A 25,330-nucleotide genomic window follows, 5' to 3' on the forward strand; every position below is an offset into this window, starting at 1 on the left:
TTTTTTTTTTTTTTTTTTTTTTTTTTTTGGTCATCTTTGTCAAGCGTCAGATGGTTATAGGTGCTTGGAATTGATTCAGGGTCCCTCAAATGAGTGCTATATTAGTGTGTCTGGTTTTACACCAGTGTCATGCTGTGTTTGTTACTGTGCTTCTTAGGAATGGGAATATCTCCAGCAGAGTTTTGGGGCATTCTGTTTTGCTTTGTTTTGTTTTATTTTGTTTAAGAGTGTTTTGGCTATCTAGGATTCTTTGTTCTTCCATGCAGACTTGTAGATTATTTTTTAAATTCTGTAAAAATTTTCATTGGATATTTGATGGGAATTGCTTCTTACACTTGTTAAATGTGGATGAAGAGTAATGGTGGCCATTGCTAATGGCCGCATTTATTAGAGTGAAACTTTGAGATGATGACCAAAGATAAAATGAGTCTGTCAGTTTTGCACTAATCTAGAAAATAATTTATAGAAGACCTGACTTGTAAGTATACCAAAATCTAAAATTATAACTATACATAAACCATTAAGTATCTTCAAATAACTCATTCCTTCAGTGTAAGTTTTATAAAAGATATTTGTGTGTTTAATATTGTAATGTTATATTTATATGCTTGATTTTCCTGTTTTTATTTACATGATAACTAATTTATAAAGGAATCTTATTAAATCATTAAGTATGATTTCCATTTGATTAGACTTTGAATATATTTTGTTCCTCTCTGATGCCATTTTTAGGAGTACTTTTAAAGAGTTTCTTAAAATTTTTCAAATATTCCACTCTTTTTCCAGAAACAATATACAGTGTGTGTGTGTCTGTGTGTGTCTGTGTGTCTGTACACACAGTAAATAAACATTTTTCCTGGGGATATATATGGTTTTATCACAGAAATGCACAGTGGTGTGTACCTTCCTTTTGTTTAGTTTCAGAAGCCACTCCCATTACTCCTCTCAAGGCCACTGAACCATCTATGAATAATGTAGCTCAATGTGACTGTATCTCATAGCTTCAGACGCAGATTTAAATCAAGAAACTGTGGTAGGTAAATGAATTCGAAAAAATTAAAGACCATTGGAAACTCATCTAGGCATTTAAAAAATTGAGTACAGCACAGTGGATAAAGGTGCTTGCTCTCAAGCCCAAAACATGAACTCAAGCCCTGGGACCCACATGGTGAAGAAGAGAACTAACTGCTGCAAGGTGTCCTCTGACCTCTGTGACTGATCACTAACACATGCATGCATACACATAAGCATAAATAAAACTGCAAATGCATGCATACAGATAAACATAAAAATTTAACTGAAAATAAATTTGCACATGTTAGTAAATATCGGTAAACAATTTTTTATTTTGAATAATTTAGCCTAGCTTTCTGTGATATGTGTGTGTGTGTGTGTGTGTGTGTGTGTGTGCACATATATATCCATGTTCTTTTTAATGTAGCTTTCTTAGCTATAAAATTAATTTTAATTAGTCTTAAACTTAACATAGTAGAAGGCGGTTGAGTATTCTGGAATCAGAATTATTCAATTCTAGCCATATTGTTTAAACTCACTACTCTCATATGCAAAATAAAATTAATTTGTAAGATTATCATAGTAAATGATAAAGTAGTTCCTTTTACATAAACTGCACTAGAATTTTTTACTGTCCCTTACTTCTTACTCAATTAAAATTATAAATTGAGAACTTAAAAAAGTATTTTGGCCTAACCAGTTTTTAAAACTAAGGCCAACAGACTAATCTTTGCATCTTTTGTTTCAATATTAACCTGAATTCTGTGCCTCGTCACACTTTTGAGGTCTCTGTCCACTATGAGGTTGGATAGATCTTTCTGTGCAGTAAGGTTTCCCTCCTAGTGGCAGGAAGTTCATTTAAAAATGAGGAGTTAGGCATGAGCTATACTGGGAACCAACTCTATAATGAGTCCTGGGCTCAAATAACGAGAAAGGTGTAACTGTAGTATGGTTTCATAAATGTAATAATAGAGTATGTTGTATGTTCCTTTCATGAAAGTGAACATAAAATAGAACTTTACCATGAAATGTGAAACTGTACTAGAAGCCTTCTGTGTTTTAGAGATGTGGATATATTCAGCTCACATGTGCTTTTCTGGTCAGTAAGACACATCTCTTTATGACATGCAGCAGGAACAAAGATGTCTTTTGTTCTGGTGCACATTGGCTCAGATATCCCTAATAAACTTGGTTTCTTTGAGACAATGTGCGGAGCTACAAAAACAAATACCTTTGTGCTGCCTGACTGAACAGACAGAAGTGTTGGCATGCAGACATGAAAATAAAACGCTTTGATATTCTTACTGTGCACACTAGTTTGAGGAGGAGGCCACAGAGAAATTATTTATAAATGACATTCATGAGTGTCATTAAAATTTAAAGGCAAAAGCTAATTTCTTTACTTATAAGTATTATTTTCTTATCCATGAAGCTTTTCCCAAACTCTGAATTTTTAAATAAAAGTAGCTTAGTAGTGAGGAGCATACAGATAAGGGATAGCTTGATTTAAAAAAAACAAAAAACAACAACAACAGCAAAATATTCTCCAAAGAATTTTGATGCATGTACATTTTCTTTGCTTTTTGTTTTTAGTGGGGGAGGGAGTGGCCAAAGCTCTGTATATCCCCAATGCCCGTGAGTACCCAGCCCCACCGGGTAGCCAAGCTCTATAGAGAAAGCCAACTTCACAGGTTTACAGTGAAAGCAGAACAAAAGAGGAGACAAGCCCACAAAATATTAGCCCCTGCTTCTTACAATAGCAAGGACCCATCTTGGGGTTTTGGTTTGGTTTGGTTTGGTTTGGTTTTTGACCTCTGGGGAACCTAATGCCTGCTACATAATAGTTACCTTTAACTAGGCTATGTACAATGTGGCCTTTCATTGGTTACCTTTAACTAGGCTATGTACAATGTGGCCTTTCATTCTAACAATCACAAAACATAGCTGTGAGATAGCTATTACTGGCCTTTTGCTCAGGGAAAATGAGGTAGAAAATATAAGTGTCTGGGAGTGGAGAGTTAGCTCATCCATTAAGAGCACTTGTTGTTCTTGAGGACTCAAGTTTAGTTCCCAGTACCCACGTGGTGGCTCACAACCATCTGTAACTTCAGTTCAAGGAACTCTGATGCCCGTTTCCGATATCCACAGGCCCCAAGTATACTCACTAAAGTAAAATAAACCTAAAACTCTTAAAGGAATATTTAAATGCTTTGGTCATAGTAGGAAATGAGGAGTTAAGATCCCAGTTCTAACCTATGGCCTCCAAAGCCCACCCCCTTCCCTGAGCACCTCTCTTACCTTTCTCCTGTGAGTTGTGAAGATGCAGCTTCTGGGAGCATAAAGCGTGGAGAGAGTGAGCCAGGATTTGTGGGCTAAATGATAGTGTATAATGAAAGCTATTTAAAGTCCAGGTTTTGTTCCCAAAATGTTATTTCCAAAACACTGACAAGTGTCAAAGCCAAGCTTTCATTTCCACTGATGCTTCAACATAATAAAGTCCCAGAATCGGCTTGTAGTTGAGCAAGGACATTATATTTGTTGGGGGTCGGGGAGGGGGCTCCTTTCCCCAGTGACACAATTGCCATACAGCAAGAAAGTAGAATAAAAAGCATGTTGAACAATTATAGGTCTGGGTAATGTGGTTTGGTCTTCGTACCTTCACTCAGGTGGAGCCCGAGAAGTTGAAGACTCTCACAGAAGGTTTAGAAGCCTACAGCCGCGTCCGGAAAAGGAGCAGAAAGTAAGCGCTTTGGTTTTCCATTCTCTCTTTCCGTCAGAGACTATGAAGTCTCAACGATTTGTTTTGTGCAGTAAATATTTTTTTTTGATATTTATTATCAGAAGACCATAACAGACAATGCTGTTACAGAAAGACGTTTTCCGTGTAATTCGTCTGTATGGCATGTGGGATTTGCCTCTTCTTCCATTCTTTCCTGTCTCCATCTTCACCTCTTTGTAGGATACTGGGCGGCGTGGGCTGGGTGGAACATGCAGTTACACACATGTATCAACACTAGCAGATTACCTACCCATCAAGCAAGGCGATGCTAATGACATTGGCTGCTCTTTCACCACAGCTGTGGACTGGAATATAAGTACTCTTAGAACTCTAACATGAAGTTGAGCATTGAACTATTATTATTCACGTCTTTCTGGATTGTTATTTGATGAATAAAATATACCAATATGAAGGTAATAATATTATAAAGCATTTTATGATGAGGTAGTTCATGAATTATTATTTCATGTTAAGGTAGAGAAACAAATGTAGTTCTGCATGTGTACACGGAAGGTAATTTTAAACCATGTCATTGGCATAGCTGTTTAGTTCCCCATTTTCAAACAACCAAGTATTATATAGCAGGGCTAGCAAGATGGTCCTTGCTACGGAGCCTGATGACTAGAGCTAGAAACCCTGGACCCACATAGTAGAAGAAGAAAACCGGCTCCTGCAAGTTATACTCTGATCTCTTAAGTATGCACCATGGTGCTGCTGATGAGCTGGGAACGTAAACACACACAACTAAATATTTCTTTCTAAAAAGAACTACACATTAATCTTTGTTCATTTGTAAGACAATCCTTGCACACACCTTAAGGCATAGGCTTTGTCTTTGCTGGTCTTGTTTTGAGACTTTATTGTATTTTTTATTTATTTTATTTTATGCAATGGGGGGGGGAGAACACAAGAGTGTCACAAGTTCATGAGTGATCTCCCACTTACCAGCCCCACTCACCATCCTCTTAAAAATGCCAGCTTCACTTACATGGTTGGTAGTAGATCCTAGAAGTTCTAGGGCCCTCAGCACTGAAGTGGCACTTTCCCTGAAAAGGTTAGGTGTAGGACAGGACCAGTAAAATTAACACAGGCGCAAACAGAATGGGATAGTGTGAGATACTGAAGTCACACATTTATAGTGAGTCAGTATTGAATCCGCAGTGGTGCCCCTGCTTTTGCTGTAAAAAACTCCAAATGCATCTGCCACGGAAGCACAGTAGGTACTTGGGTTATTTGCAAGATGTATTTGGTAACACACAAGTGATACTTACAAACACTCCTTTGAGATGAAGTGGATCTCTCCCCCCTGCACCAAATTTTCAGTTAGGCTGTTTCTGAAACGTAATTCATAACACAATTTTAAAATTGTTTCTTTAGTGCCAGTCTACTCTCTGTGGTGAGTTGATGTGGGACTATGTTAAGCAGTGTACTTAATCATAGGAAATCACAGAGTTTAGCATACAGATTGGAGCAAAAGGAGAAAACACAAAGCAGAAATAATAAGATGCAGCCTTATTTACTATGCTGCTGTCCAGCTACGCTGGCCGGCCTCCTGGACACCAGAGCAGTGTTTTGCATTTTACATGGCCATTGTTTCCTTTTGTGTCATTCTCCCAATCACAAAATAATCCGTAAGTACCAAACCCATTTGCAGAGGAGGACACTTAGACCCAAATATCATGACTAATTAGTTGAAAGTTACATAACTGGTAAATGATGTTGAACCAAGTCTCTTATTTATTCACTCACTTATATCCAATTTTATCTGTTCCTAATTTAGAAAAAAAATGTGCCACCTGTGATGTTACTGTCATTAGAGACAGATCCCAAAACACACAATTAAACTGTGAGACTAACAAGGAAATATATATATATATATATATATATATATATATATATATATCTCACAGAGAAGTGACAGTAACCTCAGCAAAGATGGTTCTAGAGCTGGGCATCCTAGCATGCACTTTTAGTCCCAGCACTCAGGAGGCAGAGGCAGGTGGATCTCTGTGAGTTGAAGATCAGGTTGGTCTGCATGGTGAGTTCCAGGACAGCCAGAGCTAGGTAGAGAGATTCTAACTCAGAAAAAGAACAAATGGTTCCTAGAGATGACACCAAAACCAAAACCTTACACAGTACCAAAATGGGGTGGGGTAGGACAGTACTTAGATAAGATCAGTATTGAATCTGGGAAAACGTCAGATAGAACACTCCAAGAAATAGAACCAAAAGTCTAAGCAGGAGCCAGCATATTCTCTTTATTTGAAGTGTCCAGAGCAGGAAGGTGGTCAGATTTTTCACCTTGATTTGAGTGTATAGAAGGAGGGATCTTAGGGAAGCAGTCTCAGTGGTAGAAGATGATCTAGAAGCTCATGCCAGGAGGTGAGGAACGGTAAGAACCCAAGCAGTAATGAGAATGGAAGAGAAGAAATGTGATCAGGAAATATTTAAGAGACAAAATAAAGAAACCATGCTGGTGATCAGAATAGGAAAGAAAGGAATCACAGACCTGGGCTTACACAGTGAGGACAGGGTAGAAACACTGTCTGACAGATATATGTTGCATCTGTGGGGTGGCTGACAGACAAGTCTGAAACTGGAAGAATGGTATTCGATATGTAGAAATGTTACTCTCCCACAGAGGTACTCTGACCAATTTGGAGATTAGTCTACTAAGGATTGAATGCTAGGAAAGTAAGACAGTTAACAAAATGAAAAGATGGAGCAAAATACTAGGGAAAAGTAGATGAACCAGGGAGAGGGGGAGGGCATTGTGGCCAGGCCAAGGCTGGTTCCCAGTTTTTTGGTAGCATACAAAGTGCTCATGGATTATGGAATAAAATGAAGTAGAGAAAGGAGACCAATTTCTATTCTTCGTGTGAAATTTTCTGTGAAAACCACAATAAAGGTGGGATCTTTTATTATTAGGGGGGTTGAGGGGGTCAGTTTTGGGTTTGGTTTGTTTATTGTTGTTTTAGGGGTGCACACATGCAGGCCTGCATTGTATGTACACCATGTGTATGCCTGGTTCCTGGTGCCTTGGAGGTAAGAAGTGGGAATCAGATCCACTAGAACTGGAGTTACACAGAGCTGCAAGCAACAGGAAATTCAAACCAGGTCCTCTGTAAGAGCAGCAGCTGAGCCATCTCACCAAAGCTATTATAGATGTAGTTACTTCTCGTACCTGTGAGGGAAAATACCTGACAAAGAATACCTACAAAAGCAACTCAGGGGAAAAGGTTTGTCTTGGCTTACAGTTCCAGAGGGACAGTCCATCCCAATAGGGATGCAGGCTGGTAAGGCTTGAGGGCAAGAACCTGAAGCCAGCTGGGGACATTGTATCTGCACTCAGGAAACAGAATCAGCAAGAAGTGGAACCAGGTTATAAAACCTCGAGGCCTGTCCCTCAGTAGTCTGCTTACTACAGCAAGGCTCCACTTCCTAAAGGTTAGACAACCTTCCCAAACTGCTGTACCAGCTTGGGACCAAGCGTTTAAATACATGAAATATCTTACATTCATGTAAAGCAACACCCCCCCCCCCCATCAAGAAAAATGACTGGGAGCCACTTGAGAAATCTAGTTCATGTCTCTGAACAATTGCCTATAATGTCTTGATTCCTTATGCTAATTTAACTATGCATGTCTCTATATAAAACCATTTGTGTTCTGATTAAAATATTTGACTAATTGGAAAAAAAATAAATATCTTACATTTAAACCACAACAATGACAAAGATTTAAGCATTGCTGTAGAGCATGAAGAGGAAAGGTTTGAGAAGGGAAAGTGTTCAGAGAGTTAAGATGCTGATTTTTGACTTGGATACAAATCTTATTTTTTTTGTGGCTTCACAGTTGTATACCTCTGGGTATGTTGCTTAATCTCTCTGACTCTAAATCTACATTTCTAAAGTGTGCATATTAATCTCTTCTTTAGTACTATACTTAGACAATATAGAGAGCCTTACATACAGAACTTGACATACATAGGTGAAAGTAAAAGAAATAAATTGTCCCATATTTTTGCCAGTTGAAACATGTTATAGTGTTCAGAATTTTATGTAGTCATTATAATCATTAATATCATAAATGAGTATCCTTAAATTGTCATATCTATTACATCCTAATCATAAGAATTAGTAACATTTTAATGCTTAATTCAGGTTAATCTTTTACTTAAAGAAGTGTCTCTACTAAAGATAATTCTAAAGCCTTCAGATGCATTATTATTATTATTATTATTATTTTCAACTACCATGCGTACAAACTCTTTTGGTTGCCTGATATAAAGCTGGAAAATGGTAGATGATCAAAATGAGCCACTTGAAAACTGAGAAAGGTCACCACACTTGAGCCATGGAATTTGTGAAAATCGAGTTGGTGACAATTTGGAAGCTTCATCCCTACTGGAGAGCTTTCACAGTGCTATACAGAAGATGCTATGTAAGCTACTAGGACAAAAATGTAATCAGCTCTCTTACCCATCTGTGAACACAGCAAGCTTCAGGATTGCTCACCCTGGCAGTACAAACCCACTAGCACAATAGTGGCATGGGTTTAGTTTATTATTAGATGTAAGGGTTGATCTATAAGACATAATTTGTCCCTGATACTACTAACTAGGTCAACAGCTATTGGCTGGCTAGGTCACAAGCCCTAACAGAGAAACTACTACCATTACTCTGCTAAATGGACATAGTAATAAACTGCCCCCAAGATCGTTTTTTTTTGTTTTTTGAGTTACAGTGTTTTCTTTTTTTTCTTAAATTTTTTATTATTTAAATGTATTTTATATACCAAGGATATTAATAATATTGAGTATTTTGAGAATCAAATAATACATAAAAATTTGTTCAACTTCTAAATGCATATCCTGTCATACCCTAAAAATATCATTAATGAATATTTAGTACTATCCATGAGTGAGAGTCCTATATGTAATGTTGAGTACAAAATTGTTTCAAAGCATACAAAATATCCTTTGGAGTGAAGCAGAGTAAAAGAGCATAAAATATTAAAAGTTAATCATTAAGAAATATATTCAAAAGTCCTTATATGATACCACCTGACATAGTGAAAGTTTTAAAAACACATTATATATATATATATATATATATATATATATATATATATATATTGTCTAACAATCAGTTTACTTAAAAAAGATTATCAGTGTTTCTAGGAGAGAAATTATTTTATCAGTAAGTATATTTTAAATTTTTCAAAATAACAAAAATTCTTTGAAGTTAAACATTAAGAAAATGCTAATTTCAAGCACAGTAGAACATGATTTTAATATTTTCAACTGTTGATATTCAACAAACAGAATAGTTATTTTAAGATATATTTTGTTGTTATGTCTCCCTTTTCGTTTCTGATTTTATTAATTTGGATACTGTCTCTGTGCCCTCTGGCGAAGGAAGGGTCTATCTATCTTGTTGATTTTTCTCAAAGAGCCACCTCCTGGTTTGGTTGATTCTTTTGTATAGTTCTTTTTGTTTCTATTTAGTTTGAATCTTTCCTGCAGTCTACTCCTCTTGGGTGTATTTGCTTCTTTTTGTTCTAAAGCTTTCAGGTGTGCTGTTAAACAGCTAATGTATGCTCTCTTCAGTTTCTTTTTGGAGGCACTTAGAGCTATGAGTTTTCCTCCTACTACTGCTTTCATTGTTTCCCATAAGTTTTGGTATGATGTGTCTTCATTTTCATTAAATTCTAAAAAGCCTTTAATTTATTTCTTTATTTCTTCCTGGACCAAGTTATACTGAGTAGAGCATTATTCAGCTTCCATGTGTATGTGAACTTTCCATTGTTTTTGTTAGTATTTAAGACCAGCCTTAGTCCATGCTGATCTGATAGGGTGCGTGGGATTATTTCAATCTTCTTGTATCTGTTGAGGCCTGTTTTGTGATCAATTATATGGTCAATTTTGGAGAAGGTACCATGAGGAGCTGAGAAGAAGAGTATATTCTTTTGCTTTTGGGTGAAATGTTCTATAAGTAACTGTTAGGTCCATTTGGTTCATAACTTCTGTTAGTTTCACTGTGTCTCTGTTTAGTTTCTGTTTCCATTATCTGTCCATTGCTGAGAGTGGGGTATTGAATTCTCCCACTATTACTGTGTGGGGTGTGATATATGCTTTGAGCTTTAGTAAAGTTTCTTTTATGAATGTTGGTGCCCTTGCACTTGGAGCATAGATGTTAAGAATTGAGAGTTCATCTTGGTAGATTTTTCCTTTGACCAATATGAAGTATCCTTCCTTATCTTTTTTTTTTTGATAACTTTTAGTTGAGAGTAGATTTTATTCAATATTAGAAGGGCTCAAGCTTGTTTCTTGGGACCATTTGCTTGGAAAATTGTTTTCTAATCTTTTACTCTGAGTTATGTCTGCCTTTATCACTGAGGTATGTTTCCTATATGCAGCAAAATGCTGGGTCCTGTTTATGTATCCAGTCTGTTAGTCTATGTCTTTTTAGGGAGAATTGAGTCCATTAATGTTAAGAGATATTAAGGAAAAGTGATTGTTACATCCTGTTATTTTTGTTGTTAGAGGTGGAATTATGTTTCTGTGACTGTCTTCTTTTTGGGTTTGTTGAAAGATTACTTTCTTGCTTTTTCTAGGGTGTAGTTTCCCTCCTTGTGTTGGTATTTTCCATCTATTATCCTTTGTAGGGCTGGATTTATGGAAAGATATTGTGTAAATTTCATTTTGTCATGGAATATCTGATTTCTCCTTCTGTGGTAATTGAGAGTTTTGCTGGGTATAGTAGCCTGGGCTGGCATTTGTGTTCTCTTAGGGTCTGTATGAGATCTGCCCAGGATCTTCTAGCTTTCATAGTCTCTGGTAAAAAGTCTGGTGTAATTCTGATAGGTCTGCCTTTATATGTTACCTGACATTTTTCCCTTACTGCTTTTAATATTCTTATTTTGTTTAGTGCATTTGGTGTTTTCATTATTATGTGACAGGAGGAATTTCTTTTCTGGTCCAGTCTATTTGAAGTTCTGTAGGCTTCTTGTATGTTCATGGGCATCTATTTCTTTAGGTTAGGGTAGTTTTCTTCTATAAATTTGTTGAAGATATTTACTGGCCCTTTGAGTTGGGAATCTTTGCTCTCTTCTATACCTATTATCCTTAGGTTTGGTCTTCTCATTGTGTCCTGGATTTCCTGGATGTTTTGGCTTAGGTTTTTGCTTTTTGCTTTTTCTTTGACTGTTGTGTCAATGCTTTCTATGGTATCTTCTGCACCTGAGATTCTCTCTTCTATCTCTTGTATTCTGTTGGTGATGCTTGCATCTATGACTCCTGATCTCATTCATAGGTTTTCTAACTCCAGGGTTGTCTCACTTTGTGATTTCTTTATTGTTTCTATTTCCATTTTTAGATCTTGGATGGTTTTGTTCATTTCCTTTTCCTGTTTGACTGTGTTTTCTGGAATTGTTTAAGGAATTTTTGTGTTTCCTCTTTAAGGGCTTCCAGCTGTTTTCTTCTGTATTTCTTTAAGAGAGTTATTTATGTCCTTCTTAAAGTCCTCTATCACCATCATCAAAAGTGATTTTAGATCCAAGTCTTGCTTTTCCAGTGTAGTGGTGTAACCAGGACTTGTTATGGTGGGAGAATTGAAATCTGATGACACCAAGTAACCTTGGTTTCTGTTGGCTTATGCTCTTATGCCCACCATCTGCTTATCTCTAGTGCTACCTGTCCTCACTATATCTGACTGGAGACTGTCCTTTCTGTGATCCTGGTTATGTCAGAACTCCTCTGTCCCTAAGATCTTTATATTGATAAATTAAAACACCTTTCAACCCTCATTAGAGAAACTTTTTTGGGGTAGATAGTGATGAGTATAGAGTCCCACAACTGATCAACATGTAAAGAATGAGGGACTGTGAAGTGTCCAGTTCTAGATAAGACACTTGCATCACACATTACCCACTAAGGTGTGAGAATCATCTCGGAAGAGGGAGTGACAGAAAAAAATAAGGGCCAGAGGAAGTGGGCATCTGCAGAGAAACAGGCCAGTCAACATTCCAGCATGGACAGGAGAGGAACTCCTGAAATTCTGCCCCTAGATGAAGAGCTATTGGCAACAGATGGCTGTGGAAGATGTAGAGTCAGTCTTCTTCAGAGATGTGGCCCTGGAGAAGATACCCATGCTTTAGCCAATGTCTTATCCCCATATATGTACAGTATGTATGAAGTCAGAAGTGGACTCAGTGGACTTAGAAAAGGAGGGAGGAGGAGGAGGAGGAAGAGGAAGAGGGGGAGGAGGAGAAAAAGGAGGAGGAGGAGAAGGAGGAAGAAGAAGAAGGAGGAGGAAGAGAAGGAGAAAGAAGAAGAAGAAGAAGAAGAAGAAGAAGAAGAAGAAGAAGAAGAAGAAGAAGAAGAAGAAGAAGAAGAAGAAGAAGAAGAAGAAGAAGAAGANAAGAAGAAGAAGAAGAAGAAGAAGAAGAAGAAGAAGAAGAAGAAGAAGAAGAAGAAGAAGAAGAAGAAGAAGAAGAAGAAGAAGAAGAAGAGGAAGAGGAAGAGGAAGAGGAGGAGGAGGAGGAAGAGGAGGAGGAGGAGGAGGAAAAATGTGAATTGGGAGGGAAAAGTAGTAGGGGGAGGAGGAGAAATAGCAGGAGTTGTGGATTTTACCAAAATGAATCATATGCACATAAAACTCCCAAACATTAAAAAAGATTAAATTCAACTAAGCTTTTAAAAATTGTTTTGAGTTGTCACACTGCTTTATAGATTAGATTTTCAGAGCACATACTTCTTGATTTTCCATTTTTATCCAAATTTGTTGTGTTCTACCTGAAATTAGTCATAGTCTTACAAAGTGATACATAATCTCTCAGCTCACACTTACATCTAGTATCATCCACAGGTTTTGTCTGGCCTTTTTTCCTTTGTAGTTAGTGAAGATAAAGATAGTATGTGACAATACAGTCAAAGGAGAAGAGAATTGGCAGTTATCTCCATTGATAACTAGAAATGTGATCATATGAGTGTCTCTTGCTTAATCAATTAGGGTTTAGAGTGTCCATTAGTAAAAATGTTTATTATTAAATACCAGCAGGAAATAGAAAATACTAGCAAAGATGCCATGGGGGGGGGGACTCTCAAGACTAGAAAACCAAAATGTGACTGACTGTTCCCTTTATGAACTCATGAAGTTTTCTTTCTCTTCCTCTCTTGAGCTCACTTGTACTTGGCAGGAATACTGTGGAAACCATTCTGTAGATGTGACAGCTGGAAAAATGTCTTTACATCTTCATTCTCATGATATCCTCAAATAACTTCATGCTCCACATCTGTGTATTCTCCTTCCAAAAATAGTCATTTCTCCATCTAATACCTGTTTAAGTTCACTATAAATGCAGCACTGTGCTATTTAGTCTAAATTAACTATTTGTCTGGGACGGGGGCGGGGGGCGCATGCACGTGTGATGGCAAATGTGCAGTCGAAAGACAACTTGTGGGGTTGGTTCTCCTCTGTTCCCACATTTGTTTTGGGAATCAAACCCAGGTGATCAGGCTTTGATAACAAGTACTTTTACAAACTGAACCCTTTCGCTGGCCCATATTGCATGTATTTTTACAAATATTGTTTGTAATACTTGGGTGGACAATGAATTTCTAATGTTCTAACTTAGTATTCAACAAGTAATGTTATTAAATCATTTTTGTACTTTGGTCATGTTACTATGTTCTTCATAGAAAAAAATTATGGCTCATACCTTGGAAAGTTATATATAGTTAAATACATATTCTTTGAATTACATAATGATAAAGGACTTTACCTTTTCATGTAAAAAATTTATGAAGTACTATATACATACAGTTGCCATAATACCTACTTTATGAGATTGTTCTGAAGATTAAATGAGACAACACATAAAGATCTAACACAATTCTTGGCAAATATAAGCCTTTCAATAAATAGGAAGTACTTTTGCTCTTAAAATTCAATAGAGAGCTGGCAAGGCAGCTTGGCTTTGTAAAGATGCCTTCTGAGTTCAGCTCTGGGTTTCACATGGTTGGAGAGAACCAAGTCTCATAACTGGTCTTTTGATCTCAACACCATGGCGTGTACACAGTCACAATCAATCAATCAATAAATAAGTGTATGTATGAATGTGTATATATACATATATATACACATATATATATATATACATATATACATAAATGTATGGCTTATATAAATAAATAATATAAATATTTACTTATATATATTTAAAGAGATTCAAGGGAAGAGAGCAAGGTTCCCTGATGGATTTTTTTTTAATGAAATGTTTTATCTTTTTTTTCTTAGCTAAATAGAACTATTTAGGTGTAGTCTATTTTAATCCATAATATGTTATAATCAAAATACATTAAAAAAATGAAATATCCTTGACACTTAAATACATATGGGGCCTGAAATACAGAAATATTTCTGTAGTTATGAACACTGGCTGTTCTTCTAGAGGACTGAGGCTCAATTCCTAGCACCTACATGGAATCTAACAATCATCTATAAATCCAGTCCCAGGGCATCCAACACTCCTTTTAGCCTCTGTGGCTACCAGGCATGTTCATGCTGTACAAACATACTTGTAAAGAAGACACTCAAACAACATAAGTACAACTTTTTTAATTTTTGAAAAAATTAAATGCCTGTTTCTCAGTCAAAATGACAGATTAAAGATAAGCCTACTGAATGCCCTGCAGGAAGTGTGATGTTGTTGGGCAGTTTCCCTGTGGATGACTTTATCAGGATTCTCACCAAATAGCCAAACGTAGATGGTTCCAGAGACCTGGACTTGAGTTTCCTCTCAGCCACCCGGGATCACACTTAGCAAACTCCTCCCTGGACAAACAGCACAGTGACTCACTCTAAAAGATGCAGGGCTTCCTAACCCTGGAATGTGAAAATGCCATGCACTGGGGAGAAAGAATGAAAGATTTATATCAAGTGCCATGATGTCCAAAATAAAGATACAGGGACACTGATGTAGTGATGCATGCCTTCCATCCTAGCACAGAGGCACAGGATTGTGAGTTAGTTCCAGGTCGACATTGGCAAGACCCTATCTCAAAAAAGCAGTAGTGATGATGGTGATGGTGGTGGTGGTGGTGGTGATGGTGATGATGATATAGGAGCAGGAAGAGATGAATTGTGTATCATGACAGCTTTTTAATATGGATAAGTACATAAAGCAATTCTGTCCATGGTGTATCATATAAAACATGAGCTAGGGAGACATGGGGGAGTGAGTGTGACTGAGAATAGTGACCACATAGAAATACTAGATTTATCTTTTTGATTAAAAGAATACTTAATAAGAACATGTAATTTATTAACAACCCATTCTGGAGAGTGGGTATATTGGGATTACTTTGTTCCCTGAACTTCTCTGCATGGGGGGGGGGGGGAGATCATTAAGAGCATGCTGGAGGGAATTGTTGGTAGTGTCCTTACAACTGGTTTAGGTTAGTAGGTAGGTTGATCTATCCTTCCAGTAGAACTGACTTAACTGCACATTTGTTTTAATATGATATAGGACCGTTTATATTCACTGTGGGCAAATCCGCTTAGCAAATATGTGGAGCCTTCATGGTGTGCCTAAACGTGTAATACTCAAAGATGAACAACTAAGTGTCTGTAAAGCACAGGGAAAACAAAATAGAGGAGTTATCAGGTCGTTTTTTTTTTTATAGAGGATAAAGCCTAGGGAACACTGTGGTAAGTGGAGAGACTTCACCCGAAGGCATTACACTGAAGTTAAAGTGCGTTTTCTCCCACAGCTGCAAATTTCCAACCTCCATGTAGTCACTGAGATAGATAGATAGGACTTAACTCTTAGGACGCCATGGTAACAGATAGCTCACTATAGGAGTTTGCTTCAGGGCTTTCCTGTCAGTTGTCCTGATGGGATGAATGCTAGCAGATTGCCTGCATATTTAGAAGATTGCGGAGTAAGATTTATATATGTACGTGAGAAATAAGGTAGGGTAGGCAAACAATGTAGAGCCACAGAGAACTGCCTGACTGTAGTAACAGGCACAACAGCTTCATCAATATCGTTTTTTTTTTTAATGGCACATATTGTACGTTACTCATGGAATGCTGATCGGAAAGCAATAGTCAAAAGCTTCTGAGACAGTCCTTGTGTGTCTGTTGAAAGGATCAAGTCATTTCAGTTTAAGGGGAACTGTGGCGAAACCAGCCTTCGAGCCTCAGGTGTAACAAGGTAACGAGCCGTTCTTACCCACGCACCAAAATGTAGCTTTCTCTTTGCTCAATTGTACTTAGCTGAGATGATCCAGAAAGGGTGGAGGGAGCTCCCTAGTGGCCAGAACTTGCAGTTCAGCCTCGGTGTCCTAGCCACAGCCTGTTTCCTGGTAGGAAGCACAGCTTTGGAGACCACCGAGCTCCTGGCCCAGTCCTCTTCATGAAAATGCAGAAGAAACACACAGTGGCGTGGGCTTCCTGTGTTAACCTTATCGGCCGTATTACGTTAATGGTTAGCGTTCCGTGCTGGGAAGCCCAGGATGATGCTTTACCGCCTGAACTTCCCAAATGGGAATCTAGATTGACTTTCTCTGATAGAATTGATATTTTTGTCTTCTGATTAGGGAATTAAATTGAGGCTTTTGTTTCTTTAATTTGTTAATTTGGCATGTTGTTTTCATTGCTTCCAGAAGTGGGAAACTAAATAACCATTTAGAAGCTGCTATTCACGAGGCCATGAGCGAACTGGACAAAATGTCTGGGACTGTAAGTCAATTTATTTTTTTCCATTATTCTAGTCTCTTTGAAAATAAATTGCATTAACACTTTTTTGTTGTTGTTGTTAAAATCTCTTGAACATTGTAAAGCAACTCTCATAGCAATACTAAACTGCCAGGCAAGCAAAAGACTGGCGGCAGAAAAGAATTTAAGGGAAGGGAGCCTGTATTAGCTATGGATTTTTTTTTCCCTGAGATAAGTAACTTTTGTTTTCTTAAAAAGGTTCATTAAGTGGCAGCAGCAATATGGTGAGGTCCCAACCCCAGCTTTCTGAGTTTGACTGTGAGTTGCAGTGACCATCACTGTAGCCAAAATATACACCAATGCAACCTCACTCCATCCATTAAAAAAACAAAAACAAAAAAACCAAGTGCGATAAAAAGTTTGGTCAATTTAGAGGGTATATTAACTTCTTATTTTCCTTCTGCTACCTTAAAATTAAGATGATTTGTGCATATTTCTGTCACTAGTAACTGTAAACCTTGTGATTAAGGAAGAGATGTGCTTTCTCTTCACACTTTTCTTGACCTATGCATCCATTAGTTTGAGATGAGAGGTATAAAGCTCTCTCTCCATCACATGCAGACTCAACACATAAATATAATGTCAGTAATCTCTTTAAAGTAAGCATTATTTCAGGCTGCATAGGAATGACAAGCCATTTACTTAGGCCATCTGAAACTTACAACCCATCCATTGGCTGCTTCATGATGGGTAACAGTTAGGGAGCCTCAAGATGGCACAGGTCATAGACATGTGTTCATCTAACCTATGATTGGATTTTACCAGGAAACCTAAGTTTCCTGGTAAACTTGTAGCCATCAACTACAGCATCCTCTAGAACCATATATATATGTGTGTGTGTGTGTGTGTGTGTGTATATATATATATATATATATATAGTCTCTGTCACTAAAGAGGATCAGGAATGAGAGCATCAATTCTAAAATTGAGAGTTGCCAATAAAAATGTGCCTGCTGCTGAGCCTGTTGAGACACCCAGCCATAGGCCATGGCTCACTTGATTCTGGTGCCTGCAGAGAAAGGTGTGACTCCACTTGGCCACTTCCAGACCTAGATCCCTTCTTTGTGGAGTGCCCACCGTTCCTTGAGACCTTGATGTGCTTGCCCCATCTTTGTATATCCTTTGCGTCCTGCTTGATAGTAACGAGAGAAGGCATGAAGAAATGTCAGCGTAGCTCCTATGAGCCCAGACGTCACCAACTCAAGTGGATTAAGAAATGCAGTAAATGATTTACCTTCCCAAGAAAAATGTGAAAATGGGTTGGCCTTCATTTCATGCCTCTCTACCTTGGGACATTTGGCCTTTGTGCCCCCAGGCATTGGTACCTAATGAGGCCATCTTGGAATGTATTCTTCAGACGTGCTTTCTCCTTCGCACTGAGCAGAGTTGAGCCATGTGGGAAGGGGCACTGGAGTTGCCTCAACTCTCTTGAGAACCAAAATCTAGAATTTCTCATGTTTACAGTGGTTTCAAAGGTATTAAAGCACTTACACACAAACCTGTTTACAGCTAGTATAACAGGTTTTCAGGCCATAGTTGATCCACAAACTACTAATTTGCTGTTGTGAATAAAGACTCTCTCCTCAATTACATAACTCCTCAGTTCCGAATTTGTGCTTGTTTTAAAAACATGTGTGGAAAATGGCAAAGAAACAGGCAGTCTAAGAAGTTCAGAGTTCAAAGTTTTAAATACTATTTGTAAAAAGAATTTTACCTTTGACTAAAGGCAAACAACGTTTGGTGTTGTCTAAACTTTATTTTAATTGGCACATTGTTGGTAATTGAATCTAGGGCTTCGTGCATATTTGGCAAGCACTTACAGTTAACCCAGCCTCCAACCCTTAAACATTATATTCTAAACACATAGTTAAACCAACTGATTGTTTTCCTAGTCCTGTGACATCATGTTAGTAGGTTAAAATCATCTGTGATAGAAGTATTTAGACCATGGGAATTGGTAAATACTACAGTGCATTTGTTTCCAAATACTAGCTGTTTAGCACACAGCTTTAACTCTACTCTGCCTTCTGGGTCTTACTTTATTCTCTGACATCAGTAGCCATGTTACAACTTGGAAGATCTGATTATTTGCCTCCTGCTCCTCAAAATGTATCTAGTACCATCCAACCCTTTCTCAATGTGACCCACGGGATTAAATGCCTCTAGTTCCTTTATTAGTATATACCATTGCATTCTATTAATTACTCTCCCCAGTTTACACAAACTCAGACCTGCCGGTGAATGACAGTGATGTTCTAACATCCCTGCTGATTCTGCTCATGAACAGACATCCTTGGACTGAGCTACATGTAGCTGCTCTGACCTTTGACACTTTGTAACAGTTATGAAACAAGGGGTGTTAGGAAAAGAACAAACGAATACTTGGTTTTAGCTGATTGAGGGAGCTCTGCTGGCTCAGACATGCTCCCCTGTTGAGTGGATTCTTCTGGGTGTGTCTTTTACTGTTTCCCATCCCTTTTTGAGGCAGTGTTCCCACAGACTCAGGTCTTCATGGTATTTTAAAGTGTCTCAGGATATAGTGATTGAAAGTGAATCAGACTGTTTTCTGCCCTATTTCTTTGTCAGAAGTCATATGGTGTTTGTGATTCCAATCTTGTTGTTGTTTTTCCCCCACCTTATTTCCAGGTTCACCAAATCCCACAGGGTGACAGACAAATGAGGCCCCCCAAACCCAAGAGGAGGAAGATCTCCAGATAACAGAGACTGTTCCACTGACACACAGTGTTTATCAGAGGAGCATGCACAGACACACCTGTATGTAGGTATTGATAGGGCCACCGTTAGATCAATCTGTAATCTATGGCAGATAGCTACCACCACCACAGGGCCCTAAAGGGAACAGCAATGGAGACAAGCATTGATCAGGAAGGAAAATGAATGTCAAAAGCAAAACAGAACAATCAAAATCCCTGTATGAACAAAGCGGTAAATGGTCAAGTGATCGCTGAGAACGTTTTCTATTGTACTAAAATTGTGATTATAAGAAATAGTCCAAATGTTTCTGGAGAATTTTCAGTGTTGTATATAGAAAATACAGAATTTCATGGTGATATTAGAAATGTAAATATTGTACAATATTGTCATGTACAAGCATACTTAATGCACACTTTATCTTTTATTGTACAAAGAAATAGTGTACAAAAATCTTTGGTTTCTATGGAGTACACCTACCAGAGACTACCAGTGTAAAGTGATAAATAAAAATACAACCTAAATGCTTTTCTATGATAATGTAAAAGATGCTGGTTTTGTATTTAATGGCAGAGGAAAGGCATGATGATGTAATACACACGTCATGGCATACACTGCACACCACTGAGTGTTCATTTATAATGTCTCTTTAAACGGCCCAGCAACACTAGACTGAGTTTTGGGTGTCTAGGAAGTCTCCAAATTTCTGAAGAGAGAAATGCTCGTGAGCCTAAATCAAGGATTCAGGACCTCAACCATTTATTGCATCGTTATTCTTTGACAGTTTTATACATTTCTATAATGAGTTTGAGCCACTTCCACTCCTCCACCGCTCCTTCATCTCCTTGCTCTTGCCAGTAAGTGTTCTCCTGCTTTGGTGTGTCCCTGGGCCTGCCCTGCAGAGCTTGATTAGAGCATGTGGGGGTGGCGGGGTTGTACTGATGGCACAAGGGCAACTTGTCTCTGGCTACACCAGGAGGAAAAACGAGGAGGCTACCAAGCAATCATTAGCTGCTAACAGTCCCTCAGGTGGAGTGGGGCCACGTGGGCCCCTCCACCATCCATTGGGAAGTAGTGATATGTTCAGTTCTCTGTGTGTGTTGTGCAGATAACCACAGCTGCAGTGATTTCATGGGTGAGATGGTCCTGACACATTCGGAGCACACCGCCCTAGCCTCTGGTCTTATCATCTCTCCACCCCCTTTCCTACCTTGGAAAGGTGATACGGCTCTCCCATTCAGGGCACTTTTAGAACAGAATAGGTTTTATAAAATTAAAAAAAAATTAGATGAACTATTTCAATCAATCATTTATTTAGTAAGTCTTTGATGGCTACCTGTGTGATCGTTTTCTGTCAATGATGCTCAGAATCAGAGATTTTGTTTGTTTGGGGTATTTTGCATACAACATCTGACAAAGTAAAACTTGGTAAAACTTCTCATTTCTACACGTGGAGACAGAAGCGATACTTTGAAACCATCTACAGACAGAAGGATGATGACAGTTCAGTTTTTCCTTTTCAGAGTGGAAACATAAATCAAACCACATTTTATATCGTTCGTCAGTACCAATTTACCCAGAAGTGTGAAAGTGGCTTGCAAAATTACGAGCAATGGTAATTTTTATTAGTATTATGTAACATATCAGATTTATTTTATTTAAAGAATTATTTATATCATTCACAGATTATTTTTATATATGCATATATATTAATGTGGCTGAAATATGTGAGTTGAGTCTTATTAAGCAAATTATTTATGTTGCATTAAATAAGAGAAATGTGAAATAAATATAGAAAATTACTCCATTACAAGTATGCAGACTTAAAACTGAGCGCATAAAGTACAGTGTAATGATCAATAACCAAGGACAGTATATTGTGCGTGATGGTGCCATAAGTAAAATTTCAGACAGCCTCAGTTAGAGATTGTCAAAAGAAAGAATTTGTTATCCCTCTTTCTTGGAATCAGCCTCCATCCAAAACCCCAGTGAACACTGGCTATCCTCTAGTCCTGCACTCAGCTGCTGGGACATTGTCCCCTTCCAGGCTCTGGACTCCAAGATGCTATTCCTTTCTAATCCTCCTCCTCCTAAACTCTGCAGTCCCATCAAGTAACAGTGTTCCAGGAACTCAAGATAAAAGAGACAAAGCTCAGAGTGCACAGGACATACACACACGCGTGCACACACACACACACACACACACACACACACCCCACCCAGGTCCCTTTTTTTTTTTTTTTTTTTTAAGACAAGGTCTCTCTATGTAGCTCTGGCTATCCTGGAACTTGCTATGTAGACCAGGCTGGCCTGGAATACGTAGAGATCCTCCAGCCTCTGCCTCCCAAGTGCTGGGATTAAAGGTATGTGCCACCACACACATCCTCCACCAGGCTCATTTTTTTATAGCAAAGTTCAGAGATTTCCCCTCAGATATTTCTGTGTCTTGCTGTCTGTTCTGTCCTCACCTTAACCCTTATCCTCAAGCCTGGAGGAATGCAAAGAGCTGCATCAGAACTTCCTTCCATGTTCATTTTGTCCTCTGGGAAGGTGAGATGAGTAGCAAGAGGGAGGGTCTCATGTGTGCTCTATTCTATGTGTGCTTCCCAGAACTGTGAAGGGGCAGGAAATGAATTACATTTCCTTTGGTAATTTCCCTCATTTATTTCCAATGAGGAAAACTTAACTAAGAAGGCCTTGTGTCATGTAATGGACACGTGTTTGTTACAAGTTGATGTATTTGGTCTCTTTAAGCAACTATTGTCTTGTTTTGTTTTGTTGTTGTTGTTGTTTTGTTTTGTTTTGCATCAGCCTGCTTCATCTTGTTTGTGTCCATAGCTGTGTGTATTCTCAGATAGACACGGGCGTGTTTGTATGCCTGGTGGGTCTGCATGTGTGACCTGTTGCTGTACAAAAGACGAGTCAGCCTTTGCCCTTCCATCTTTACACTGACTCGGCCACTCCTTCTTTTGTGCATTTCCATTTGCACCGTGATATACTTTGCGCCAGGAAACCATATGAATCTGTTTCTGCCGTGACCTCACAGTTGCTCGTGGCTTTGCTGCAGGTGCGGAGTGAGGCTGAGCCTGTCCACATGGGGCTTCCTCTTTCGCGTACACTTCCATGGTTTCAGATAAGCAGGGAATGTAAATACTGTCAGGATTTTAGGTCGTGCAAAGCTGTAACACTTTTTAAAATGTTACATCTACCTTACAATTAAAAAACTGGTAACTCATATTTCCATAGAGCCATTTCCTTTGTAGTATTTGAAGCCAAATTATTTTTAAATGAAAACTTACCCTTCTACGTTACTAAAATTTTTATTTCCTAAAATAACCCTTTTTAAAGAAAAAAAAAAAGAAACATTGGGAAAGAATGAATTTCTTTTTCCTTTACAGAACATAATGGTCCTAACTACCAAAGGAAATATAATATATTTCCTGCCCTTTCACAGTTCTGGGAAGCACATAAGAATAAAGCACACATTTAAGTAGCTTCAACAGATTATTTCCAATGAGGAAAACTTAACTAAGAAGGCGTTGTGTAATTTGTTCTGTAGCATTACAGGCAGCCCAGGACTTGTTTTTAACAATCTATTTAAAAGGACATTTTTTGGAACATACCTTTGAGATACACTTTGAATGGAAATACTTGAAGAGCACTCATCCCATATAATATCATGAGCCATGTTTAGTCATCTATGAAGACCCCTACTCAGAGTTCTGTTGTATCTGTCTTTAAAGTAAACGTGGCCTTCTTACTTTGTAACAGCATGGCAGTGTGGGAGGAGCTGAGGCTGACGGTTCACCTTCTGTAAGGTTTCTGAAGATTCTCAGACCACGTGAGCTGATTTTTCACTTAGGATGGTGATAATATGTTGTTAACCATAATGACCTCCCATGCAGTGTGCAGTCTTCACTTGCACACTGCAAGCAATTTTCCATTAGGATCTAAGACCTAGCAAGATGCTTAGGAAGTTGGTAGCACTATTCTTTCTGACAAGAAGGCCAAGGTTCTAAATCTCACCTAGTATCTATTCCCTTCGACCACTTGCCCAAGTGATACAACGCAAGACTCAAGCTATGAACAGAGATACCAATCTAAAGCTGGAATACTGTTAGTTTATCTTTTCTTTGACTCACTGTATCATATTTGCATTAACCAAAGATATCAGAACATTAGTTATTCATCTGTGTAAACAACCCAAAAGTGAGAATCAAAACAATGAGCCAAAAAAGCAGTGAACAGCGGAATCATGGGAAATTCTGCTATCAATGGGGAGTCTGATTCATAAAAAACAAGGCAAACGTGTTATCTTTAAATATGAAAGTTAATTTGTATCTACTGTAAAAATGTATGATCAGCCTTATCTGCTCTTATACACACTGTGTGTGTACTTCAGTCACCTTTTATAAACCTGAAAAATGGTTGATTTAATAATTTATGTAAGTACAAAGTTGTCTATAAATTGGAAAATTTGATGCCATATGGCTTCATAATATACAAATGTTTTTTGTAACATTATGCCTTCATGAATTAAGTATAAATGCATTGGACTGTCTGTGTAGAAGGATAGTAGTTTGCATCTCACTCAAAGGGATATTTTCATCTAGATGGTTATAGCATTAGAAAAAGAAAATGGCCTGAAACTTTTCAATGTGAAAACCAACCATGGTTCCACTTTCCCAAGTTCCCTTTTCAATGCAAGACTGTCGAACTCTGTGCTAAATACCTCACATTATGAGATTTCCATAGGAAATACAATGATCTGTGCCAGGGATCAACGTAGAAAAACTTCCCAAAGGCAAATATGCTACTTGAGAGCCTACAAATCTTCCTTTCAGACATTAAGTAGGGGAAGAGTTCCCACATTCTTGCTGCTTTGCTCTTTTACACTTTTCTGCTGTGTTCCCATGGATCTTAGAAAGTATGATGTCAACGAATAGGCTTTAAGTCTTTGTTTCTCAAGAGTCTAACAAGTGTCACCTCAATACTGGGCTTCTCAGCCTTGGTACTAGTGACACTGAGGCCAGGTCATTTCTGATTGAAGGGGCTGCCTTGTTTCCCAGTGTCTGTCAGCCACTGTTCTGTCAGTAACACCCTCTCCTAAGTCATAACAATCAAAAGTGTACCAGGCAGCACCAAATACCTGCTGAAGAAGAAGAGTGTAGGGGTTCAAATTGAAATTTTCAAAACACTGCCAGTTTGGAAGCATATGTAAACTACAGACAGACTTGCATTATATAATAATTAGGAACTTGATTCCAGAAGCAGCAAAATTGATGTCAACTGAGTCTATCTTGATCCATCATAGTTAAGGAAGTGAAACATTGAACTTTATACTTTTCAGGGATATTCAACACCATGCAATGTCACCTACAAATGTGTAGGGCTACATTCATAGCTATCCTGAGGCACAGTGCCACTGGGCTGCAAATTGGACATTGCTGCTTGACCATGAGACCCAAGATAATCAAGACTGAGATAATAGCTTAGAAGAGTTTCCTAAGTACATGTGGCTTAGAGTCTACAAGAAGACCAATAGCCATATAGGGGACCTTTAGGAAGTGGAAGGTCAAGATGGGTTTGTGGGCGCTTTTCTTGGAATAAGATGAGGCCTTTGCTTATGAGGATCACGATACATGTGTGTTCTCTACAGTTGCCTTGCTCGGGTATCAGTAGTTTTGGTTATCCACTCAACAATTCTGATGGAAGCAATTCAGAAGATCTTGGAGGTACTGTTGCTATACTCATTCACCGAATAAATCTTTACTAAGTGTCACTGTATGTGACACCCTGTGTGAAGCAGTGCAGATTCTGGCTGTCCTCAATGAATGGATGGTGAGAACAGGTAAATAAACATGTAAGTATAATAATTATAAGGGGCTATGGTGGAAGGTGCTTGATGTTCAAAGTACAATGTTCAAAGTACAAGGGAGCACTGAAGATTATGGAAGAACTAAGAGGCAGATAGAAGGTGGTCAGGGCCTACAACAGGCCATTGGACTGTTGGATCTCCATTTCATCAGGATAGAACATAC

The 25,330-nt window shown here is 38.2% G+C and overlaps 1 protein-coding gene across 6 annotated transcripts in view; it reads left to right on the forward strand.

The window, feature by feature from the left end:
• Nucleotides 1-19,907, forward strand: part of Mbd5 (methyl-CpG binding domain protein 5) — a 358,857-nt gene extending 338,950 nt beyond the window's left edge. For 5 of the 6 annotated variants that reach the window (XM_029474046.1, XM_021182635.2, XM_029474045.1 and 2 more), the window contains 3 exons: nt 3,681-3,754; nt 16,466-16,541; nt 19,224-19,907. In XM_029474046.1, coding sequence (XP_029329906.1) covers nt 3,681-3,754; nt 16,466-16,541; nt 19,224-19,295 — 222 coding nt within the window. In that variant the 3' untranslated portion in view covers nt 19,296-19,907. The remainder of the gene's footprint in view (nt 1-3,680; nt 3,755-16,465; nt 16,542-19,223) is intronic. The other variant, XM_029474049.1, reaches the window with a different exon arrangement.
• The last annotated feature ends 5,423 nt before the right edge of the window (nt 19,908-25,330 follow it).

Source organism: Mus caroli, chromosome 2 (genome assembly GCF_900094665.2).
Source record: "Mus caroli chromosome 2, CAROLI_EIJ_v1.1, whole genome shotgun sequence".
Classification (NCBI taxonomy): domain Eukaryota; kingdom Metazoa; phylum Chordata; class Mammalia; order Rodentia; family Muridae; genus Mus; species Mus caroli.